Source organism: Aotus nancymaae, unplaced genomic scaffold (genome assembly GCF_030222135.1).
Source record: "Aotus nancymaae isolate 86718 unplaced genomic scaffold, 86718_ANA_hifiasm-v0.15.2.pri h1tg000089l, whole genome shotgun sequence".
NCBI lineage: Eukaryota > Metazoa > Chordata > Mammalia > Primates > Aotidae > Aotus > Aotus nancymaae.
Window position 1 is genome coordinate 20,287,682 of NW_026988504.1, and position 23,368 is coordinate 20,311,049.

Consider the following 23,368-nt stretch of genomic DNA (forward strand, 5'->3'; position numbering starts at 1 on the left):
TTGTTTTACTTACACTGTTGAATTTTCGATAAAATTTTCATGTTAAACTCTTGATTCCCTTTCTTCCCTCTTTTTCATCTGTTTCGGTAAATGTTTACACTGTTGCCTATGGCATTATTTATATTATGGAGATTTCATTGTTATGGTAATAAATAATAAAGTTTAACTCTGGAGAAACTTGTTATAACTAATTCTAATTGATTTCTTAAATGATCACAAATATTTTGTTTTCTTTGCTTTCAGTGTTAGACCAGTTTGAATAAGCCTCAAAACTCTCCAGTTCACTTGAGATTAATACTCCCCTGTGTTTAGGTGATTGTATAATTTCCTTTCAAGATCATTTTATTGAGTACTTCTTTTGCACATTACAATTAAGCCAAGTCAGCTGTCCCTATACCAAATTTGGAGGTATTTAGAGATACAGGTAGTTATGTTCTGTTAAATTCTTTTCTGTACTGTAAGAGATGGAATAATGGTAAAAAGAGCTAAATGGTCACATGTGTAAATGGTATTAGATATTTGTAAAAGCCTTTATGTATAATTGGCTTGTAGGTTTACAAGGGGAAGATACAAGTAAGTCTCACCATAGACTGATCAATAACTATACTATCTGTCCAGTGACTGACTTTTTAATTAAAGCTAGCTAAAATTTCTGAAACTTCTGAGACATTTGTTTTTGAATTATTTTTAAATTTCAACGTTCCTAATGTTGAGTTCTTAAAAATCTACTTTCTTACGTAATTTGCCAGTTCCTTTTCTTTTTTTCTTTTTTTTAGAGAAAGGGTCCTGCTCTGTTGCCCAGGCTGGAGTGTAACAGAGTGATCATGGCTCACAGCAGCCTCCATCTGGGTCTAAGCGATGCTCCCACTTCAGCCTCCCATGTAGCTGGAGCTGCAGACATGTGTCACTACAGCCAGCTAATTTTCTTATTTTTTTGTAGAGATGGGGTCTCACTATTTTGCTCAGGCTGGTTTTGAACTCTTGGGTTCAAGTCATCCTCCCACCTCAGCCTCCCACAGTGCTGGAGTTATAGGCGTGAGCCACTGTGCCTGGCCTAAGTATGCAATTTTTAATTAAAATATGTTAGTCTTGTTTAATTTGCGTATACATTTCTATTTTAAGGAAGAAGGACCACCATGTTTGTTAAAAGAACTATTTATATTTTCTCCCATAGTATAATAATTATCTTCTGTTCCTTCTTACATGAGTAATGAATATGTTGCTTAGACTGGATTTGTACATACACTAAATGTAACTGATTCTGTTTTTAAAGGTAAAAGCAAAATTTTAAGATCATAAATTTCCAGCCTCCCAAATGATTCTAAATATGTGTTTGCCACTATTCTAATTTAAAAAAAAAAAAAATTTTTTTTTTTTTAGAAAAAACAAATTGGCCAGGTGCAGTGTCTCATGCTTGTGATTCCAACACTTTGGGAGGCCAACATGAGAGAATTGCGTGAGCCCAAGAGTTTGAAACCAGCCTGGCCAACATAGTGAGACCCTGCCCTGTCTCTACAAAAAATTTAAAAATTAGCTGGGTGTGGTGGTGTGCACCTGTAGTCCCAGCTACTCACAAGGCTGATGCAAGAGGATCACCTGAGTCCAGGAATTTGAAGCCATAGTGAGCCATGATTGCATTACTGCATTCTAGCTTGGGTAACAAAGCAAGACCCTGACTCTTTAAAGAAATAGAGAGATGGGGAGGGAGGAAGGGAGGGAAAGAAAGAGAGAAAGAGAAAAGAAAAGAAAGAAAGAAAATTTATGTCTTCATCATTTAATGCACTTTGGTAATTAAGAATATGTTTACATGAACTGCTTTTTATATTGGTTTTTAAAAATCTTTCAATTTGTATTTTAAAGGCTTGCAGAAGGGGAACAGATCTTATCTGGTGGAGTGTTTAATAAGCAGAAAAGCCATGATGATATTGTTACTGAGTTTGGTGATTCAGCTTGCTTTACTCTTTCATTGTTGGGACATGTGTATTGGTAAGTAAGAATGATCCAAACTATCAGAAAGGCATTTCCATACAAGAATGTTTTATAGTTTAAAAAACCTATGTTGATCGGTGTTTATCAAATAGTACTTGGCTGAGTAGTACATAATCTAATTCTCTGACTTTATTAAACCTGTAAAATAGTAGAGATGTTAATCTAATTTTGTACTTTCCACTTAGCCTTACTGATAATAGTTACAGCAGCCCTGTCTAACACGTTAGGGTTTTTTTTTGTGTTTTTTTTTTTTTTTGAGATGGAGTTTCACTCTTGTCGCTCAGGCTGGAGTGCAGTGGCATGATCTCAGTTCACTGCAACCTCCGCCTCCCAAGTAGCTGGGATTACAGGTGCCCTTCAACACGCCCAGCTAGTTTTTGTATTTTTGGTAGGGATGGGGGTTTCACTATGTTGGCCAGGCTGGTCTTGAACTCCTGACCTCAGGTGATTGACCCCCCTCGGCCTCCCAAAGTGCTGGGATTGCAGGCATGAGCCACCACACCCAGCCCCATGTTAGTTTTTTTACCTTGGGTGAAAAGAGTATGTGATCCACTGAGGAAATAGAAGAAAAGACAGCCAGGTCCATTGTCTCATGCCTGTAATCTCAAAACTTTGGGAGGCGGAGGCGAAGAAGAACAGGTAACTCTGCCAGTGGGAATGCATCACATGTGTACATGTCATTTGTGGGAGAAGATGTCTCCCTGTGAGAGAAGTGACTGAGGACTGCTTGTCTAAAGTACTAGAATAGCATCTATTTTAAGATAAATTGAGACTAGTTTGAATAATGGTTATTTTTTAAAACCTTGAAAATACGTTTTTGAACATAACAAATTGTTTGACTAAATTTGGGGGCATTTTCAGGTGTAACAGGTATGTTTAGCCATTAACACCACTCTTGCGAACAGAAGTCAGCAAAGACATAATATCAATGTATTCATTTACTTTAAGGACTCAGAATAATGAATTTACTTCATGCAACTATGATTCTTCTTGTCATTTATTCAAGAAACTTTGAGATTTATTTCCATTATAGCTAAACACTTGGCACCGGGAATACAAAGATAAATGACTGAGAGTCTCCACCTTCAAAGGTTTATAATAAAGTAGAAGAGAAACAGTAAACAAAAGTTTTTAAGTGTGATATAGTGAACCATATATATTTGGTCTTTGACCTAATTTCCTCGAATATGCTTAGAAACTCCGCAGTGATATCTTTTTGTATGTAAACACTTTGACTAGTAGCCAGCATTCCCTAGGTTAGCTTCAGGATTGGGGCTGGCAGCAAAAGACCAAGGGAGGATTAGAGGGTTGGGACTTTTCGTCCCCATGCCCCAGCCTCCCAGGAGGTGAGAGGAGGTGAAGATTAATTTCCACCATTAGATTGGTGATAAGATTATCACCAACAGCCGGTGGTTTAATCAGTAATGCCTAAGTAATGAAACCTCCATAAAAACTCAAAACCACAGGGTTCAGAAAGCTTGCAGAAAACTGAACACATGGAGGTTCCTGGCAGGTTGCTTACCTCAAGAGGTCATGGAAGCTCTGCACCCTCCTTTCCCCATACCTCTCCCTATGCACTCTTCATTTGTATCCTTTGTAATATCCTTTATAATAAGTCAACTGCTCTAGCAAATTCATCAAACCTAAGTAGAGGGTTGTGGGAATCCCAATTTATAGCTAGTTGATCAGAAGTGTCGAAGGTCCAGACTTGTGACTGGTGTCTGAAGGTGGGGCAGGTTAGTCTTGAAGACTGAGCCTTAACCTGTGGGATCTGAGACAGTCTGCAAGTAGATGGTGTCAGAATTGAATTAGCAGACATTCAGCTGGTGTTTGGTGCTTGGTGTGTTTTGGGGGGAAAAAACCACATATTTGGTCACAGAAGTCTTCTGTGTTGATGATTGTTATTATTGAGAGAGAATAGGAACAAACAAAATGTTGCTTTTTCTACACTCAGAGTTAGTTTTTATTATCACATTAAAAGTTCTGCAATAAAATTTGAGCAGTTTATTGTTCAAATGAGAAAATAATCAGTCCTTCCTGGTTAAAAAGAGGGGTAATGGTAACTAGGAAAGACTTGATAGAGAAAGTAAAATTTGGCCGGGCACAGTGGCTCACCCCTATAACCTTAGTTAGCACTTTGGGAACCCAGGAGGCAGAGGTTGTGACCTGGGATCATGCCATTGCGCTCCAGCCTGGGCAGTAAGAGTGAAACTGTCTCAAAAAAAAAAAAAGTAAAATTTGACAACATGTCATATCTATAGAGTGACTTCCAAAGGAAAATAGATGTTTGAAAACTACAAATTATTTGAAAGGATTGATGTACAAAAACTGGAGTGTAGACGATTTATGAAAGAAGTTGTCAAAATTTTAATAAGGAATGTTGGAGAAATATTACTAAAGAGCACCATATTCTTTTACTTTTAGAAAATTAACTAAAATGAAGTATTATAAATACTACTCTGTCTAAAAGACTTGCGTTAGATGATAAAAAGCGACGTATAGATAAGAAAATCTCAAAACATTTGGAAATTGGACCACATACTTCTAAATAATTCATGAGGCTGGGCACAGTGGCTCACATCTGTAATCCCAGCACTTTGGGAGGCCAAGACTGGTGGATCTCCTGAGGTTGGGAGCTTGAGACAGCCTGACCAACATGGTGAAACCCCATCTTTACTAAAAATACAAAAATTAGCTGGGCATAGTGGCACACATCTATAATCTCAGGTACTTGTGAGGCTGAGGCATGAGAATTGCTTGAACTTGGGAGGTGGACATTGCAGTGATTAAAGATCACACCACTGTACTCCAACCTGGGCAACAGAGCGAGACTCCATCTCAGAAATAAATAAATAAATAATTCATGGGTTTAAAAGGGAGTCTCACAGGAGATTTTTAAAATACTGAACTGAATGAAAGGGATAATAAATATGACATTAAAAACTGTGACGTTGCTAAAGTTAGCAAAATTTATAGCACTAAATGTTTGTTATAAAAGAATAGTTTCAACTCCGCTAAGCTTCCACCATAAGAAATTAGAAAAAGAAGAGCACAGTAAATCCAAGCAAACAGAAAGAGGGAAATAATAAAAAGTAGAAATCAGTGAAATTGAAAACAGAAAAACAATAGAGAAAATCATTGAAACCAAAGCTGGTCCTTGGAAAGATTGGTAAAACTGCCAAAACTGACCCCCAAGAAGAAAGAGAGAGAACACGATTACTTATATCAGGAATGAAAGAAGGAATACCTACCTACCCTGAGGACATTGAAAGGATGTGTATGCTAAAAACTCCATACACATGAATTTAACAACTTAGATGAAACTGACCGATTTCTTAATAAACCACACTACCAAAACTCACCTAAGAAATAGAAATCTGAACAAGTTAATCTGAGTAATCCTAAAATTATGAAAGAAACTTTAATTTGTAGTCAAAATTCTTCCCTAATGCTACACAATCTCTTCCAGAAAATAGAACAAGAAATACTCCCCTACTCATGAGGTCAGCATTTTCTTGATTCCAAAACCAAATACTGTTCTAAAAAAGAACATTATAGGCAAATATCCCTTATTAATATATACACAGAAATCTTCAAAAACAATTAGAAAATCAGATGTATCTAGTGATATGTTAAAAAAAAAAGTCAGTTTCTCAGAAAATTAAAAATAGAATTCCACTTCTGGAAACATACCCAAAATAATTGAAAACAGGACCTTGAATGGTCAGTTGACTTTTGAAAAAGGTGAAAAACAATTTAGTGGAGGAATGATGTCCTTTTTAACAAATAATGGTGCCAGTGCAACTGAATATTCATAGGCAGAAGAAATGAGAATTGACTTAAACCTCACACCTTATTAAAAATTTAACTCAAATGAATCATGGATCTAAATGTAAAATATAAAACTATAAAATGTTTAGAAGAAAATCTTTATGACCTAGGGTTAGGCAAAGAGTTCTTAAACATAACACCCAAATGACAGTACATAAAAGAAAAAATTGGTAAATTTTATCAAAACTGTTTATTTTGCAAATGACATTAAGAAAATACATACAAGCCACAGCCTAGGATTAAATATTTGCAAATCACATAAACACAGATTGTATCTAGACTATATAAAGAATTCTCTTTAAAAATCAGTTCAGCCGGGCGCGGTGGCTCAAGCCTGTAATCCCAGCACTTTGGGAGGCCGAGGCGGGTGGATCACGAGGTCAAGAGATCGAGACCATCCTGGTCAACATTGTGAAACCCCGTCTCTACTAATACAAAAAAATTAGCTGGGCATGGTGGCGCGTGCCTGTAATCCCAGCTACTCAGGAAGCTGAGGCAGGAGAATTGCCTGAACCCAGGAGGCGGAGGTTGCAGTGAGCCGAGATCGCGCCATTGCACTCCAGCCTGGGTAACGAGAGCGAAACTCCGTCTCAAAAAAAAAAAAAAAAAAAAAAAAAAAATCAGTTCAGTTAGAAAATAAGCAAAACAATTGAATAGATCTTTCACCAAAGAGGATATGTGGATGGTAAATAAGCAGGTGAAAAGATGTTCTAATTCGTTAGCCATTAAGGAAAGCAAGAAAAAGCCACCATTAGATATAACTACATACCTATTAGAATGGCTAAATATAAAAACTGCTGAGAATACCAAGCACTGGTGAGGATGCAGTGCAGCAAGATTACTTGTACACTCCTGGAGGGAATGTAAGGTGATATTTTACATAAGAGTTCATAGCAACTTTATTTGTAAAAGCCCAAAACTGGAAACAAACCAAATTCAATGAGTAAATAGATAAACTGTCCATCCAATGGACTACTTAGCAATAAAGAGGAACAAACTACTATATTGATATGTATAGTAACCTGGATGGATTACAAGGGTATTACGGCAAGTAAAAAAAGCCAACTTTAAAAGTTTAAATATATAATTCCATTTGTATAACATTAACAGACTTATAGTGAAGGAGAACAGATAAGTGGTTCTCAGGTTAGAGTTAGGAGGAGAATGTAACTATTTAGGGGTTTCTTTGGGATATTGGAACAGTTTTATATTCTGATTGTAGTGGTGGTTATACCAATTTGTAAATGTGATAATATTCTCTATATACACTTGTAAAAACTGCTAAAATTCAAATAAGCTCTGTGGTTTAGTTTACAGGTTTTTTTCTTTTTCTTTTTTTTTGAGATGGAGTCTCATTCTGTCACCCAGGCTGGAGTGCAGTGGCATGATTTCAGCCTCTCAAAGTGCTGGGATTACAGGTGTGAGCCACTGTGTCCAGCCTGGGTTACAGTTTTATACTAATGTCAGTTTCCTGGTTTTGATAATTGTACTATGGTTATGTAAAGTTTTAAAAAATAAAGTTGCTGGGCATGGTGGCTCATGCCTGTAATCCCAGCACTTTGGAAGGCTAAGGTGGGCGGATCACGAGGTCAGGAGATGGAGACCATTTTGGCCAACATGGTGAAACCCCGTCTCTACTAAAATACAAAAAACTAGCTGGCTAGCTGGGCATGGTGGCACGTGCCTGTAGTACCAGCAACTCGGGAGGCAGAGGCAGGGGAATCACTTGAACCCGGGAGGCGGAGGTTGTGGTGAGCTGAGATTATGCCACTGCCCTCCAGCCTGGTGACAGAGTGAGACTCCATCTCAAAAAAAGAAAAAGTTAAAATTACAAATATGCTGTACAGTCTTGTGTCACTTTATGATGGGGATATGTTCTGAGAAATATGTTCTTCGGTGATTTTGTCATTTGTGAACATCATAAAATACATATACACAAACCTAGCTGGTGTAACCTACTACACACCTAGGTTACATGGTATAACCTATTGCTCCAAGGCTACAAACCTGTACAGCATGTTACCTAAACTATGGTAAATGTTTGTATATCTAAACAAAGAAAAGGTATAGTAGAAATATGGTATTATAATCTTATGGGGGCCGGGTGCAGTGGCTCATGCCTGTAATCTCAGCATTTTGGGAGGCCAAAGCAGGCAGATCCCCTGAGGTTAGGAGTTCGAGACCAGCCTGGCCAACATGGTGAAACCCCATCTCTACTAAAAATATCAAAAAGAAAAATTAACCAGGTGTGGTGACAGACAGCTGTAATCCCAACTACCTGGGAGGCTGAGGGAGGAGAATCGCTTAAAACCGGGAGGTGGAGGTTGCAGTGAGCCGAGATCATGCCATTGCATTCCAGCCTGGGCAACAACAGTGAAACTCTATCTCAAAAAACAAATAATCTTATGGGACTATTGTCACATATGTGATTTGTCATTGAACAGAATGTCATGTGTCACTCAACTATATGTGTATTATTATTTTAAGAAAAATCATTAATAAAGGTTTTTGAGAGAGATCCAAGATGGCTGATCACTAGCAGCTCGGGATCGTAGCTCCCAGTGAAAGCGCAGAGAACGAGAGGATGCCACACTTTCAGACGAATTTTTGTTGGTCACAGACCAAGAGATTCCCAGTGGAGGAGCCCCACAGGTCGCCAGGGTGACTCTTGTGGCCGGCACGGCAGTTTTGCTGGCGCCTCAGTGCTGCAGTTCTTGGTGCAGAGTCCAGAGATTCCCAGGCAGAAAAGCACCATCAATCTTAACACTGCTGTTTTGGCCGGTGCAGTGGATTGCTCAGATTTCGGCGCTGGGAATCAACAAGTTGGACGTCCACTCAGAGACCTAGTTAGAAAGTCGGTAATTACAAAGACAACAGAGGGATAAATATATAATGAAGGGAAGAAACCAGCCTAAAAAGGCAGAGAATACTCAAAATCAGAATGCCTTGCCCTCTACAGGGGATTGCAGTTCCTCATCAGCAACGGAACAAGGCTTAATGGAGAATGAGTGTGTTCCATTATCAGAAGCAGGTTTCAAAAGGTGGGTGATAAGAAACTTCTGTGAATTAAAAGAACTTGTTCTAACCCAATGCAAAGAAACTAAGAACCTTGAAAAAAGGTTTGACGAAATGTTAACGAGAATGGACAACTTAGAGAGGAATATAAGTGAATTAATGGAGCTGAAAAACACAACACGAGAACTTCGTGAAGAATGCACAAGTTTAAACAGTCGAATTGATCAAGCAGTGGAAAGGATATCAGAAGTCGCGGACCAGCTCAGTGAAATGAAACGAGAAGACAAGGTTGGAGAAAAAAGGATAAAAAAGAATGAGCAAAGTCTCCAGGAAATATGGGACTATGTGAAAAGACCTAATTTACGTTTGATAGGTGTACCTGAATGTGACGAAGAGAATGAATCCAAGTTGGAAAATACTCTTCAGGATATCATTCAGGAAAACTTTCCCAACCTAGCAAGGCAGGGTAATATTCAACTCCAGGTAATACAGAGAACACCACAAAGATATTCTTCAAGAAGACCAACATAATCGCCAGATTTATTAGGGTTGAAATGAAGGAGAAAATACTAAGGGTAGCCAGAGAGAAAGGTCAGGTTACCTGCAAAGGGAAACCTATCAGACTTACAGCAGATCTCTCAGCAGAAACCCTACAAGCCAGAAAAGAGTGGGGACCAATATTTAACATCCTTAAAGAAAAGAACTTTCAACCCAGAATTTCATATCCAGCCAAACTAAGCTTTACAAGTGAAGGAAAAATAAAATCTTTTGTGAACAAGCAAGTACTTAGAGATTTCACCACCACCAGGCCTGCTTTACAAGAGCGTCTGAAAGAAGCACTATACATATAAAGGAACAACCAATATCAGCCTTTCCAAAAATATATCAAAAAGCAAAGAGCATCAACACACTGAAAAATTTACACCAACTAATGGGCAAAACAGCCAGCTAGCATCAAATGGCAGTATTAAACTCATATATATTCAAATTGGACAAAAAGTCAAAACCCATCGGTATGCTGCATCCAGACCCATCTCACATGCAACGATACACAAAGACTCAAAACAAAGGGATGGAGGAAGATTTACCAACCAAACAGAGAGTAAAAATAAACAAATAAATAAAAAGTAGGAGATGCAATTTTCGCCTCTGATAAAATAGACTTTAAAGCAACAAAGATCAAAAGAGGCAAAGAAGGACATTACATAATGGCAAAAGGATCAATATAACAAGAAGAGCTAACGATTCTATAAATCAATGAGACAGAAAATTAACAAGGACATCTAGGACTTGAACTCAGACCCGGAACAAGTAAACTTAATAAACATTTATAGAACTCTCCACTTTAAATACACAAAACACACATTACCACCTCACACCTATTCCAACAGTGACTACATAATTGGAAGTAAATCACTCCTCAGTAATCGCATTTCATAGGTTTAAATGAAATATTGGTTGGCTGCTTGTTTGTTATTTTCTTCCCTTATTCCTTCCTGTCTACATCATTAAGTATAATTATTGGTATAAAAGAGGTTTTCAATGCCCATTTCTAAACTGCATTCTAGCCTGGGCAAGAAAGCAATACTCCCATTCTCTCTCTCTCTTTCTCTTCCTTTTTCTTCCTCTTCTTCATTCTTTTTTTTTTCTTTTTTTTTTAAAAAAAAAAAAAAAGAGAAAATATGAAGTGAAACCAAACGACTGTTCCAACTAATGAGAGACTAGGCACCTTGTCCTGTGACCCCCTTTCTGGAACCCTGCAGACTTTTATCAAGTATTTGGCTACAAGTGGGATTTCAGTGAAACCAGTGGAAGAGTCTTCCCCTCTGAACTAGCCTAGGATGGGATGGAACTGTAGAGCACAGACGTATTTAGGAGTTTAGAGACATAATTCTGAGGAAATAAGTTCTAGAACTTTGCAGAAACAGAGAGTGGGGCTATGAACTCTACGTAGTAAGGTTTAACTGGCAAACATCTGGATATATCTGTCACAGCAACTAAAAAAGAAAAAAAAAGATTTTTAAAGATGCAGTTAAATCAAGTCCTCAGAAAGGTGTGTGTGTGTATGTATGTATACATAGATGTGAAGAAGGAAGTTTTATTTTTCCCCTTCTTCAGAGGAATATGGATGGATTCTTTCATATTTTTTTTGTTTTAGTAGATATGGGGTCTCAGAATGTTTTCCAAGATGGTCTTAAGCTTCTGAGTTTAAGCAGTCCTGCCACCTCAGCCTTTCAAAGTGCTGGGATTACAGGCATGAGCCACAGCACCCAGCCAAGGGTTATTTTTATTCATCATAAAGATTACAAGATTATCAAAAGTGGAACAACCCTACCCCAATACTGGCTTTTCATTTTAGTCATTATATGCCAGAATCGCACCTAGTAATCTAGATACATGCATGTAGTTTTATCGCTAAGGTGTGCTAGGTTTTCTCTTCTATCTCTAGTATAGACATTTTTCAGTCTTCTTGTCTATTACAGCACATGAGACTTCTATGTTTAGCATGCAGTTGATACTAAGTCTGGTTCCTAAATTAACCAATTTCTTCCCAATACCACTTAAATAATATTTTTTGCCCCAGTTCTTTAGGAAACTTCTGGCTGGGTTTTGTGTGTATCACTCAGTTTTTATAAAAATTTCAATCTAAATTTAGAGTACTCCAGCAGTTTAATTTTCTTAAATCTTTGTCCCCTTTTATCTCTCTATCAAATAATTAGAAGTTTTATCTCCCACGCTAGATTATTATAATTCCACACCAGACTTCTTCCCTGGTTAGCTCTTATATGATTTATACGTGTATCTATCCATGTGTGTATCTAATCTCTTAGCAGACACTAACTTCGATTTAAATTTCTTCTGTTTTATAGTCTGTTAGTGAAATCATGGCTCATTATAAAAATCAGCCTTGCCAACTTATCAAATTTGATTTTTTTTCCCACTAATATGGAAAGAAAATATAATTTTAATTTAAATAGTATTGGAAATGAGACTTTTCATCACAAAGGATTACCCTCTTACTTTTCCAGAATATTTTTCTCCTAATAGATTATTTTGTCTTTGTTTAAATTAATCAATGTTTGTCTACTTCCTTTCTGGCCATGTAAATAATTCATACAGTTCACTAATGCAACTTTTTAAATTATTAATAAAAGTGTCTGTTTTATATTACATTCTGCTAGCAAAGCAAGGGGACAGGGCTACTTCAAAACAGGAAACAAGTAGTATAAAAATGACAAAAGACTAATTCTCCATTCTCAGAGAGCTTATAATCACTTGCAAGAGAGAGTGCATGAAAAGATAAATAGACAGACTGTGGTTAGTATTATGAAACAGAAGGGGTCTAAATAGCATGAATTGAAGGGATGAAGAAGTGAGATATTAATTAGGGATCTATTGATGGTTTAGATGAGAAGCAATAGGGATCCTAACAGTGAAAATAAAGAGGGAACTTTAGCCAGAAATAAAATGAAAGTACATGAATTATGGCTTCATTGCTGATAGGTTATGAATTGAAGGTCAGAGAAGAAGGAGTCAGTGCTATCTCTAAGTAGGATTTTTGAGTCTGAACTTGTAAGAATAGTGGTATCCTTAAAACACAGAAATAGAACATTTGCAGGAGAAAAGCTGAACTTGATTTTGAATTTCCAAAGCTTTAGATAAGGAAGTAAACCTAGATGAAACCACCCATTAGGCAGAGGAAAGGTAAGTTTGAAGTCAGAAAAGTAGATTTAGTTGTCATCTCTGTAGAAGGGATTCTCACCAGAGAGAGATTTTCTAAAGAAGGGACTGAGGACTGACGGAATGGCTTTACTTAGGAACTACAAGAAGAAAATATAGAAGAAATGGTCATTGACATATTTGTAGCTTAGGATAATCCTCAAACAATGAGATTTCACTGTATTTTTCATTTATTTTTATTTTACTTTTTTTTTTCTTTTTGAGACAGAGTCTTGCTCTGTCACCCAGACTGGAGTGCAGTGGTGTGATCTCGGCTCACTGTAACCTCCACCTCCCAGATTCAAGCAGTTCTCCCACCTTAGCCTCCCAGATAGCTGGGATTACAGGTACCTGCCACCACGCCTGGCTAATTTTGTTTTTTTAGGAGAGACGAGGTTACACCGTGTTGGCTAATCTTATCTTAACTCCTGACCTCAAGTGATCCACCCACCTTGGCCTCCCAAAGTGCTGGGATTACAGGCGTGAGCCACCTTGCCTGGCTATGTATTTTCTTTTGCTTAGCCTTGTTAAAAGTTCCCAAGCATTGATTTGCCACGTTCCACCCTGTTTCAGCAAATGGTTTTTGTATGCCCTTTCTTCATTTCCTATTTCTAAGTTACCGCTCTATCCCTTGTAGGTGATTATGCCAGTCTTATGACAATTAAATTTAAAAAATTTCAGGCCAATTGTGGTGGCTCACGCCTGTAATCCCAGAAATTTGAGACAAGCCTGGGCAACATAGCAAAACAACACTAACCTTTTTGGTTTTGTTTTGTTTTGTTTTGTTTTGTTTTGTTTTGTTTTGTTAGCACGCCATGGTAGCATGCACTTGTGGTCCTAGCTATTTGGGAGGCTGAGGCAGAAGAATCCCTTAAGGCCAGGAGTCCAGCCTGGGCAACATAGCAGGATCCTATCAAAAAAAGGAAGGAAGGAAGGGAGGGAGGGAGGGAGGTAAATTTTATCTAAATGATCTTAGATACAGACTTTGATAAAACTTATTTATGTTTTCCAAAAGTCTGCATCCTATTTCCGCTTCCTACTTTATCCATTTGTTTTTCGGCTTAAATTACACAAGTGTGGGAAGCTAGATATCCTTTAACTGGTAGTACTTTCTTTGCCATGTCATTTATTCTAGTTTTTACTCACTTGAAAATTTATAATTGAGGCAGACTAGTATCTGGTTCACCACGGGTACCTTCTTCATAGTTCTCTGAGGTGATACTGAAATTCTGCATGTAAACAGGTGATGTGTGTGTGTGTGTGTATATATATATATATATATTTTTTTTTTTGAGATGGAGTCTTGCTGTGTCGCCAGGCTGGAGTGCCGTGGCGCAATCTCAGCTCACTGCAACCTCCACCTCCCGGATTCAAGCGATTTTTCCGCCTCAGCCTCCCGAGTAGCTGGGACCACAGGTGCGTGTCACCATGCCCGGCTAATTTGTTTGTATTTTTAGTAGAGACGGGGTTTCACCACGTTGGCCAGGATGGTCTCGATCTCTTGACCTTGTGATCCGCCCGCCTCGGCCTCCCAAAGTGCTGGGATTACAGGCGTGAGCCACTGTGCCCGGCCGATGTATATTTTTTAACTGATAGTTTCATTTAAGAGTTTCTGAAAATCTTGGTTAGATTTCATCTGGTCCTTTATATATAAAACTATAGAATTTTGGGAAAATTTCTGTTCTCAATTTTTTTCCATTTGATATTGAAGCATTTGAACCTCAGACTAGGTAAATTATATTTTTCACCTGAAAGTTCTAATGGGTCTCACTAGCCACTAACCCCTTCCATCTTCCTAATTAAAAGCTAGGGAGGAGGAGGCTAGGCACTGTGGCTCACGCCTGTAATCCCAACAGTGGGAGGCCAATGCAGGCAGATCACTTGAGTCCAGGAGCTCCAGAACAGCCTGGCCAACATGGTGAAACTCCATCTCTACTAAAATATAAAAATTAGCTGGCATGGTGGTGTGGACCGGTAATCCTAGCTACTCAGGAGGCTGAGGCAGGAGAATCACTTGAACCAGGAGGCAGAGGTTGCAATGAGCCAAGATCGTGCCACTGCTCTTCAGCCTAGGCAACAGAACCAGACTCGCAAAACAAAGCTAGAGAGACAGTAATGCTGTTTTGATAATCCCCAGATTTTTCCAAGTATGTATGTTCTCAGAGATACTGTCCAGATTTCAAATATAAGTATTTATATACCTGATTTAGAAAGAAACATAAATTTTCGTTTTCATTAAGACCTACCTCCACAAACATCTTGATGGGGAAGGGGAGGAAAAAGACCTACCACCTCTACTTTGTTTGGAAAAAAAAAAAAAAACCTGATCATTTAAATGTGCTATATTTGAAGCATTTAAATCACTTTCAGACTTACCACTGGGAAGGTTATATTAAAAATTGAGGCCAAGTATGGAATCACACCTGTAATTCCAGCATTTTGGGAGGCTGTGGTAGGTGAATCAATTGAGCTCCTGAGTTCAAGACCTGCCTAGGCAACATGGCAAAACCCCATCTCTACAAAAAGTACAAAATGGCCAGGTGTGGTAGCTCACACCTATAATCCCAACATTTTGGGAGGCCGAGGCAGGAGAATCACCTGAGCTCATGAGTCCAAGACCCACCTGTGCATCATGGCAAAACCCCGTCTCTACAAAATATGCAAAAATTAGCCAGATATGGTGGTGCGCACCTATAATCCCTGCTACTCAGGAGGCTGAGGTAGGATGGCTTTAGCCTAGGAAGTAGAGGTTGCAGTGAGCCAAGATCACACCACTGCACTTCAGTCTGTATAATAGAGCCAGACCTTGTCTCATAAAAAAAATTAACACTGAAGAATTTGGATGTTTTTCACATCTCTCTCAATAACTCTGGTATCTGACAGGAAGTTTAAAGTAATGGTAATATTCAAGAAGGCGGTGATAGTTTATTTTGTAAGCATTTCTTTTGATTAATGTTCTATTTGCTTTCACTTGATTTGGAGATTAGCGGATAGGAGAAACTGGTAATTAAGAGAAGCATAACAAAGAGTGCTCTCAGATCTTCTGTAATTTTTACCTAATTTTTTATCTTAAAAGTTTCTTTATGATAGAAATTTTGGGGTTTGTAGCTTATTTAATCTGCTTGTTTCTTTCCACAGCAAAACAGATCGGCTTGCCAAAGGATCAGAATGTTACCAAAAGAGCCTTAGTTTAAATCCTTTCCTCTGGTCTCCCTTTGAATCATTATGTGAAATAGGTAAGTGGATATGGTTGAGACGTGAGTGGGTTCCCATCTCCTCTTCTCTTTTTTTCGCTACTTACTTTTTGGAGAGAAATACAAATCATCTATCCCCAAGAAAAATATTTTACAAAGCTAAGGATTGTTAAAATTGAGAATAAGAAATAAGCTAAAATCATATATATGTTTCAAGAATCATGTAACTGAAAATTACATAATGAAAATTACTCTACCACAAAAATTAAATCCAGTAGTTTCTTCTGTTTAGCCAATCTGCTTTTAGTGTCTAGTGTCTAGAATGGGTTATATTGTGTGTTTAACACTAGTCGAAATTGCTTTTTGAAAAAGAAAATGAATAGAATTTCTAATGCAATTAATAGAATGCCTGGAGCAGAAACTTATAAAACCTGGGCAGTATAGGGATGGAATTTCTCAGTATATTTGGCCTAGGATGCATATAGGACCATTTTTCAACATTGTTGCATTTATATACATAGAAGTGCTTCAACCTTTACTGTAAAACATAATGGGTTTTAACTCTTCAACCTCATCTCCTACTTTGAGAAAAATGACATTAGTTATTTTCAGCTTTAAAACAAACACAGAAATCTGCATTTTTCTATGATTTGTTATGTTTAAAATTAGTGTTCTTGTGGTTAGTTTATTTTCTAAATTTACAGCTTTATCCTACTGGTAAACTTTTATGATATACTGATAGATGGGCTTTTAGTGGGTAAATTTGATTAACCGAAGTGGGCAGGAGAATTTAAAATTTTGGATAAGGCCTATTTCCTGTTTACACTGATTTATGCATACTTGAAAAAATTTTATTCCTTATTTCCTCAGAGACAAACTTTTTTTTTTTTTTTTTTTGGTCTTCACAGGTGAAAAGCCAGATCCTGACCAAACATTTAAACTAACATCTTTACAGAACTTTAGCAACTGTCTGCCTAACTCTTGCACAACACTAGTATCTAATCATAGTTTATCTCACAGACAGCCTGAGACAGTTCTTACGGAAACACCCCAGGACACAATTGTAAGTGTCATACATTCTAGTGTTCAAAATATTATGAAAACTACAAAGAATGAACTGAACTAAATAATATATTGTAAATGACATGGTAGAAATTTTCTGTTTCAGGAATTAAACAGATTGAATTTAGAATCTTCCAATTCAAAGTACTCCTTGAATACAGATTCATCAGTGTCTTATATTGATTCAGCTGTAATTTCACCTGATACTGTGCCACTGGGAACAGGAACTTCCATATTATCTAAACAGGTTCAAAATAAACCAAAAACTGGTCGAAGTTTATTAGGAGGACCAGCAGCTCTTAGCCCATTAACCCCAAGGTAAGTCAAACAAAAGATAATTTCAAATATGCTATGATACTAAATGATCTTTTAGTAACTCATATTTTTAATGATGCAGATTACTACAACAGCAACTTCTAAATCACTATGGAAACAAGGGTTTTCAGAAAATGAAGTAAAAAACAGCACATCATAAAAATTTTGATATTGCTGGGCATGGTGGCTCACTAGTGCCTGTAATCTCAGCACTTTGGGAGGCTGAGGCAGGCAGATCACCTGAGGTCAGGAGTTCGAGAGCAGCCTGGCCAACCTGGTGAAACCCCGTCTCCACTAAAAATACAAAAATTAGCCGGGTGTAGTGGTGGGTGCCTGCAATACCAGCTACTCGGGAGAATGAAGCAGGAGAATTGGTTGAACCTGGGAGGCGGAGTTTGCAGTGAGCTAAGATCGTGCCACTGAACTCCAGCCTGGGCAATAGCAAGACTCCAGCTCAAAAAAAAAAAAAAATTGATATTAAATATTGGAGAAAAAACTAAAACTCTTAAATATTCCTTAATTAGGTAGTAGACATGTTAAAAGATACTGTCTTTATGGCTGTGCATTAGTGGATAGCAGTGAGCCTCATGAAATGTTATAATCAGGGCACCATTGATTACTGTTAAAGTGCTCTTTTCCAAAGCATGGAGGAAATTTGACACCTACCTTTTTTTATTTGAGATAGGATCTCACTCTGTCACCCAAGTTAGCCTGCAGTAGCACAGTCATAGCTCTCTGCAGCCTCAAATTCCTGAGCTCAAGTGATCCTCCTGCCTCAGACTCCCGAGTAGCTGGGACCACAGGCACATGCCACCACACCTGGCTGATTTTTTAATTTTTGGTAGAAATGGGGTCTTCCTATGTTGCTCAAGTCGATCTGGAACTCCTGGCCTCTAGTGATCCTCCTGCCATGGCCTCCCAAAGTGCTAGGATTACAGTGAGCCACTGAGCCTAGCTGTCACACCTATTAATATGAAATATTTTATCAAAATTAGTAGAAGTATATGTACATATAAAAACAGGAACTCAGCCCAGAGGATACATATCCAAAAGTGTCAAAATAAAAAATTATGTGCTAGAATGGGTTGAGCATGGTAGCTTATGCCTATAATCCCGGCACTTGGGGAGGTTGAGGTGGGCAGATCACTTGAGGCCAGGAGCTCAAGACCAGCCTGGCCAACATGATAAAACCCTATCTCTACTAAAATTACAAAAATTAGCCAGGCATGGTGACATATACCTGTAATCCCATCTACTTGGGAGGCTGAGACACAAGAATCGCTTGAACCCAGCAGGTGGAGGTTGCAGTGAGCCAAGATCATTCCACTGCACTCTAGCCTGGGCAACAGAGTGAGACTCTGTCTCCAAAAAAAAATAAAAAAATTATATGCTACAACAAATTCTATGAATGGAGTCCTGAGGCCAGGGAACTACTAAAATAGCGTGACCATGAGATTACAACTCTGGAGAGTTACAGTTATCTAATGGTCTCTAAAGACATTTTCTCTATAGTTGTGTCCCAATCCCATAAATTCCAATAATTTGAAGTAATTTGATCATTTGAATCTTAGATTTATAAAGCCACTCTTCTTTATTTCTAATAAATCTGCTGAGATCAGTAGTTGTTGCTCAGTTTAGTTCCTTGTTTGATATCTTTTTTTAATTTATTTTTAATCTGCCCCTCAGATCCTCACTGTCCCTAAGACTGATTTGCCATTCTCTTCCTTTTAGACCTTCTAATTTAAGTATACTGCTGCTTTATATATGCCTTGATGACTTTTTGACACCTTGATTTCAACCTCTTCTCAGTTTTGGGATTTTGCCATTAGAAACCCCAAGTCCTGGAGATGGATCCTATTTACAAAACTACACTAATACACCTTCTGTAATTGACGTGCCATCCACCGGAGCCCCTTCAAAAAAGGTATTTTCCATGTAAAATGCAGTTTGGGTATTGATTAAAGCAACTTGTTCATTTCAGTCTTTTAAAGGTAATTTCAGGGAGAATCTAAGAATGTTATATAATTACTTTTGCCTTAGATTTGTTGATCTAAATATAAAAGAATGTCATTATTGTTGTAGCCTCTTGGTTATCATAAGAGACAGACTTCAAGTGTATCTCACAAATTTAGTTTATTTCAGCATATAGTTAAATAAGCGTATTCATATTTTTACTTTTATTTTCCTTTTTTTTGAAGACAGAGTCTCGCTCTGTCACCTAGGCTAGAGAGTACAGTGGCACTATCTCGGCTTGCTGCAACCACTGCCTCCCAGGTTCAAGTGATTCTCCTGCCTCAGCCTACTGAGTACCTGGGACTATAGGCACGTGCCACTACACCCGGCTAATTTTTTTTTATTTTTAGTAGAGACAGGGTTTCATTGTGTTAGCCAGGATGGTCTTGATCTCCTGACCTCATGATCCGCCTGCCTCAGCCTCCCAAAGTACTGGGATTACAGGCATGAGCCACCGCACCTGACCTTAAATTCCTTTAAAAAAAAAAAATTGAGATTGTTTATATTATTTGAATATAAATAACAGAAATTATGTCTGCCTTAGTTTTTGCTTGTCCCCACCACTGTGTATATATGTTTTTCTAATAACTCTAATTATATGAAAAAAATTGCTCAGGTAAAGCCAGATATTTCTGATAATAAGACTTTTATGGTGGATTGTGGATGTATAGTTTTAAAATGAAAAATGTTTGGTAGTATACTTAGAGTAAATATTGTAGCATGTTTCATGAGGCTTTTTTTTTTTTTTTTTTTTTGAGACAGGGTCTCGCGCTGCTGCCCAGGCTGGAGTGCAGTGGTGCGACCATGACTCACTGTAGCCTCAATCTCCCAGGCTCAAGTGATCCTTCCACCTTAGCCTCTCAAGTAGCTAGGATTATAGGTGTGCACCACCACACCTAGCTAATTTTTTTAATTTTTATTTTAATAGAGACAGGATCTCACTGTGTTGCCAGGGATGGTCTCAAACTCCTGGGCTCAAGCAATTCTCCTGCCTTGGCCACTCAAAGTGCTAGGACTATAAACATGAGTCACTGCCCACCTGAGGATCTTGTTTTATAATGTTCCCTTATATAGGTATATGGTAAAAGAGGCCAAAGTACCATTTTTTTTTTTTTGAGACGGAGTTTCACTCTTGTTACCCAGGCTGGAGTGCAATGGCACGATCTCGGCTCACCACAACCTCCGCCTCCTGGGTTCAAGCAATTCTCCTGCCTCAGACTCCTGAGTAGCTGGGACTACAGGCATGTGCCACCATGCCCAGCTAATTTTGTATTTTTAGTAGAGACAGGGTTTCACCATGTTGACCAGGATGGTCTCGATCTCTTGACCTCGTGATCCACCCGCCTTGGCCTCCCAAAGTGCTGGGATTATAGGCGTAGCCACCGTGCCCGGCCAGTACCATTTTTTAAAAGCCTATCTGTGACACAAGGTATCTTCTGTAAGAATTAAATTAGGTTCTATATTTAAAATACCTATTACCATGCTTAATAGATTATTCAAGAAATGGAAGCTAAACAAGTCATACTAATATGTGAATAACAGTTATAGCCTCTTCATAGAAACATGTTTCTTCTTATAGTTGTTTTTTACTGTTTTACTCGTGAACATCCTTAGAATCTGCAAAAGGTTTTTCTTTTTCTTTTCTTTTCTTTTCTTTTCTTTTTTGAGATGGAGTTCTTTTGCTCTTGTCGCCCAGGCTAGAGTGCAATGGTGCAATCTTGGCTCCCTGCAACCTCCGTCTCCTGGGTTCAAGAGGTTCTCCTGTCTCAGCCTCCCGAGTAGCTGGGATTACAGGTGCCCCCACGAGACCCAGCTAGTTTTTTTTTGTTTTGTTTTTTTAGTAGAGATGGGGTTTCACCATGTTAGGCTGGTCTTGAACTCCTGACCTCAGGTGATCCACCCCCCTCAGCCTCCCAAAGTGCTGGGATTACAGGCGTGAGCCACCGCGCCCGGCAAAAAGATTTTTCTATAATAACTCCTTAGTGAGTGATAATAAGAACTCTAAGAATACTTAAAAGGGACTGCAAAGTAGTTTGTGTGTGGATTGTTTTAAACATTACAGTTATGAAGAAGGCAAAGCAAAATGGTAGTTAGCATGCCACGTGAAGTAGGCCAAAACTAGAAGAGCCATAATAACCAAAGCAAGTTAAGGCAGTGAGTAGGCACATGATTTCAGTGCCCAAATAATAAGATTGCTATCGCATCCTCTTCTGCCTCTGTTCTCTTCTTACCCTATTATAAGACATTCCCAGAAAAGTCATGCATGTAGGTCTGTGTGCAGTGTCAACTGAAAATATCAAACCAGGTAGTGAGTGCAGTGTACATAGTTCTTTGATAAATAAGGAAGGGCTAGAATTGACTTAAGTTTTGTTCCTTGGATGAATGTAGTGATCCCAGTTTGGAAACGGAAAGGCTTATGACATTTTATTTTGAAGTGGTGGCAGGTTAAGTGAAAATATTCAGTAGAAAGTTAGTCATAGAGGAAAAAACGTGACCTACTAATAGAAATAATAATTGAAGCTATTAAAATGACCAGGCTCTTTTAGGGAAAGAAAGAGTAGCTAAGGAGAACAGAGTAAACCTGATTCAAAAATAGTAGAAGGATGAAGGACCAGCAAATGAAGTGGCAGGACAAATAATGTAATGTTTTGAAAGTAACACAAAGTTTCAAAAAGTAGGGCATGATCAGTGATGTTGAATGCAGGAAAGGCTAAAGTAAGGTTTTTATATCTGATGAGACAGTGATTATTAGTGATTATTTATAATATGCAGTTTGAGGATTATGTACAGGATATCAGGGTAACAGTAAGTTTTGAAGAAAATTATCTGGTAGCCAAATGGGAAAAACAGTTTACTGATAAAATAGTCATAGATCATTTAAATAAGTTAGATGGTGGAAATGAATAGAAATAAGGGAATAAATTAGAGAAGACTGAAGAGCCAAGCAAAAATTTTTTTTTTCTCCATGGGAACAGAAACCAATTAATGAAAGAAAGTAATCAGATGGTGGTTTGTTTTTTTTTTTAATCTACTCCTCTGAACTCCTCTAGAACTGTTACCAAATGCCAAAGGAATGTAAAATCTTACTGTATTATTATTTCTTTCTGTGTATAGTAAGATAAGTTATAAATCTTGAGAATTGTACTGTCTTAAAATTTTTTAGTGCTTAACCCCAAATAGAGAAGGTATGTAGTAAATGGAGGATGATCACAATGAGATGAAACGAGTAACTTCTGGGAATTTTTAGCCTTTGAAACTAAAAGTGAAAGATGAAAAGATATTATAGAGGTAAAAATACTCTGAGGTTAAAACAGGGAAATAGACTAATGTTTATACTAATGTAACAATAATTAATTAACAATAATGACATAGTTTGTTTAAAGTGACAGTATATTATGGCTGCTTGTATTGTGACAATGTAGATAGGAGTGTAGTGGTGTCTTTTATCATTTACAGTGCAGTCTATAATTCACAAACCTTAGACTTTTCATGTTTTACAGTCTGTTGCCAGAATCGGCCAAACTGGAACAAAGTCTGTCTTCTCACAGAGTGGAAATAGCCGAGAGGTAACTCCAATTCTTGCACAAACACAAAGTTCTGGTCCACAAACAAGGTATTTATCATGGTAATTGTTCAACTTTTCTTGCCATAAAACTTGATTCTTTGTATTTCTTCAATTTAGGCAGATAATGACTCTCATGGATTCTAAAATAACTACTATAAATTTTGAACATGTAAAATTTGAAACCTCTAACTTGCAACACTAGTGTAATTTTTTGTTGAGTTTTGTAATGCACAGAAAACAATAGTTAAGTAGTGTTTTAGTTTACTCTGATTGCCTCATGGATTTGTAATTTTCTTCTTAGGCACAGGGACCCTCTCTATAGTTTAGGTACAGATAGGTTTCATACTCCCCTTATGCATGTCTTTAAACAGATCATAAAATTAACAGACGAATAAATCTTCAAATAATGAATCTATTTCCACGCAGAAATGGTGTTAGATAGGATTTTCTTTTCCTATTCAGGGACTCAATAGATTATAGCTAACATTTTAAAAGAAAGATACAGTTTTCTTTATCCTTTCTGAAATTGTGAACATGTACCTAAATTTTAAAACAGACACAGGTGTGCATATACCTTAACTATCTAAAGACCTCTATGTTCCTGTAATGCTTCCAGAATGGTAAGTCTAATCCTCTTGAGTGCCAGCTTGCTGTGATTGCCTGA

The 23,368-nt window shown here is 37.8% G+C and overlaps 1 protein-coding gene across 4 annotated transcripts in view; it reads left to right on the forward strand.

The window, feature by feature from the left end:
* The window catches only part of CDC27 (cell division cycle 27), a 71,053-nt gene that overhangs the window by 17,570 nt on the left and 30,115 nt on the right, over nt 1-23,368 (forward strand). For all 4 annotated transcript variants that reach the window (XM_012444087.2, XM_021673738.2, XM_012444088.3 and 1 more), the window contains exons 4-9: nt 1,861-1,986; nt 15,694-15,791; nt 16,658-16,812; nt 16,918-17,129; nt 18,936-19,050; nt 22,640-22,752. In XM_012444087.2, coding sequence (XP_012299510.1) covers nt 1,861-1,986; nt 15,694-15,791; nt 16,658-16,812; nt 16,918-17,129; nt 18,936-19,050; nt 22,640-22,752 — 819 coding nt within the window. The remainder of the gene's footprint in view (nt 1-1,860; nt 1,987-15,693; nt 15,792-16,657; nt 16,813-16,917; nt 17,130-18,935; nt 19,051-22,639; nt 22,753-23,368) is intronic.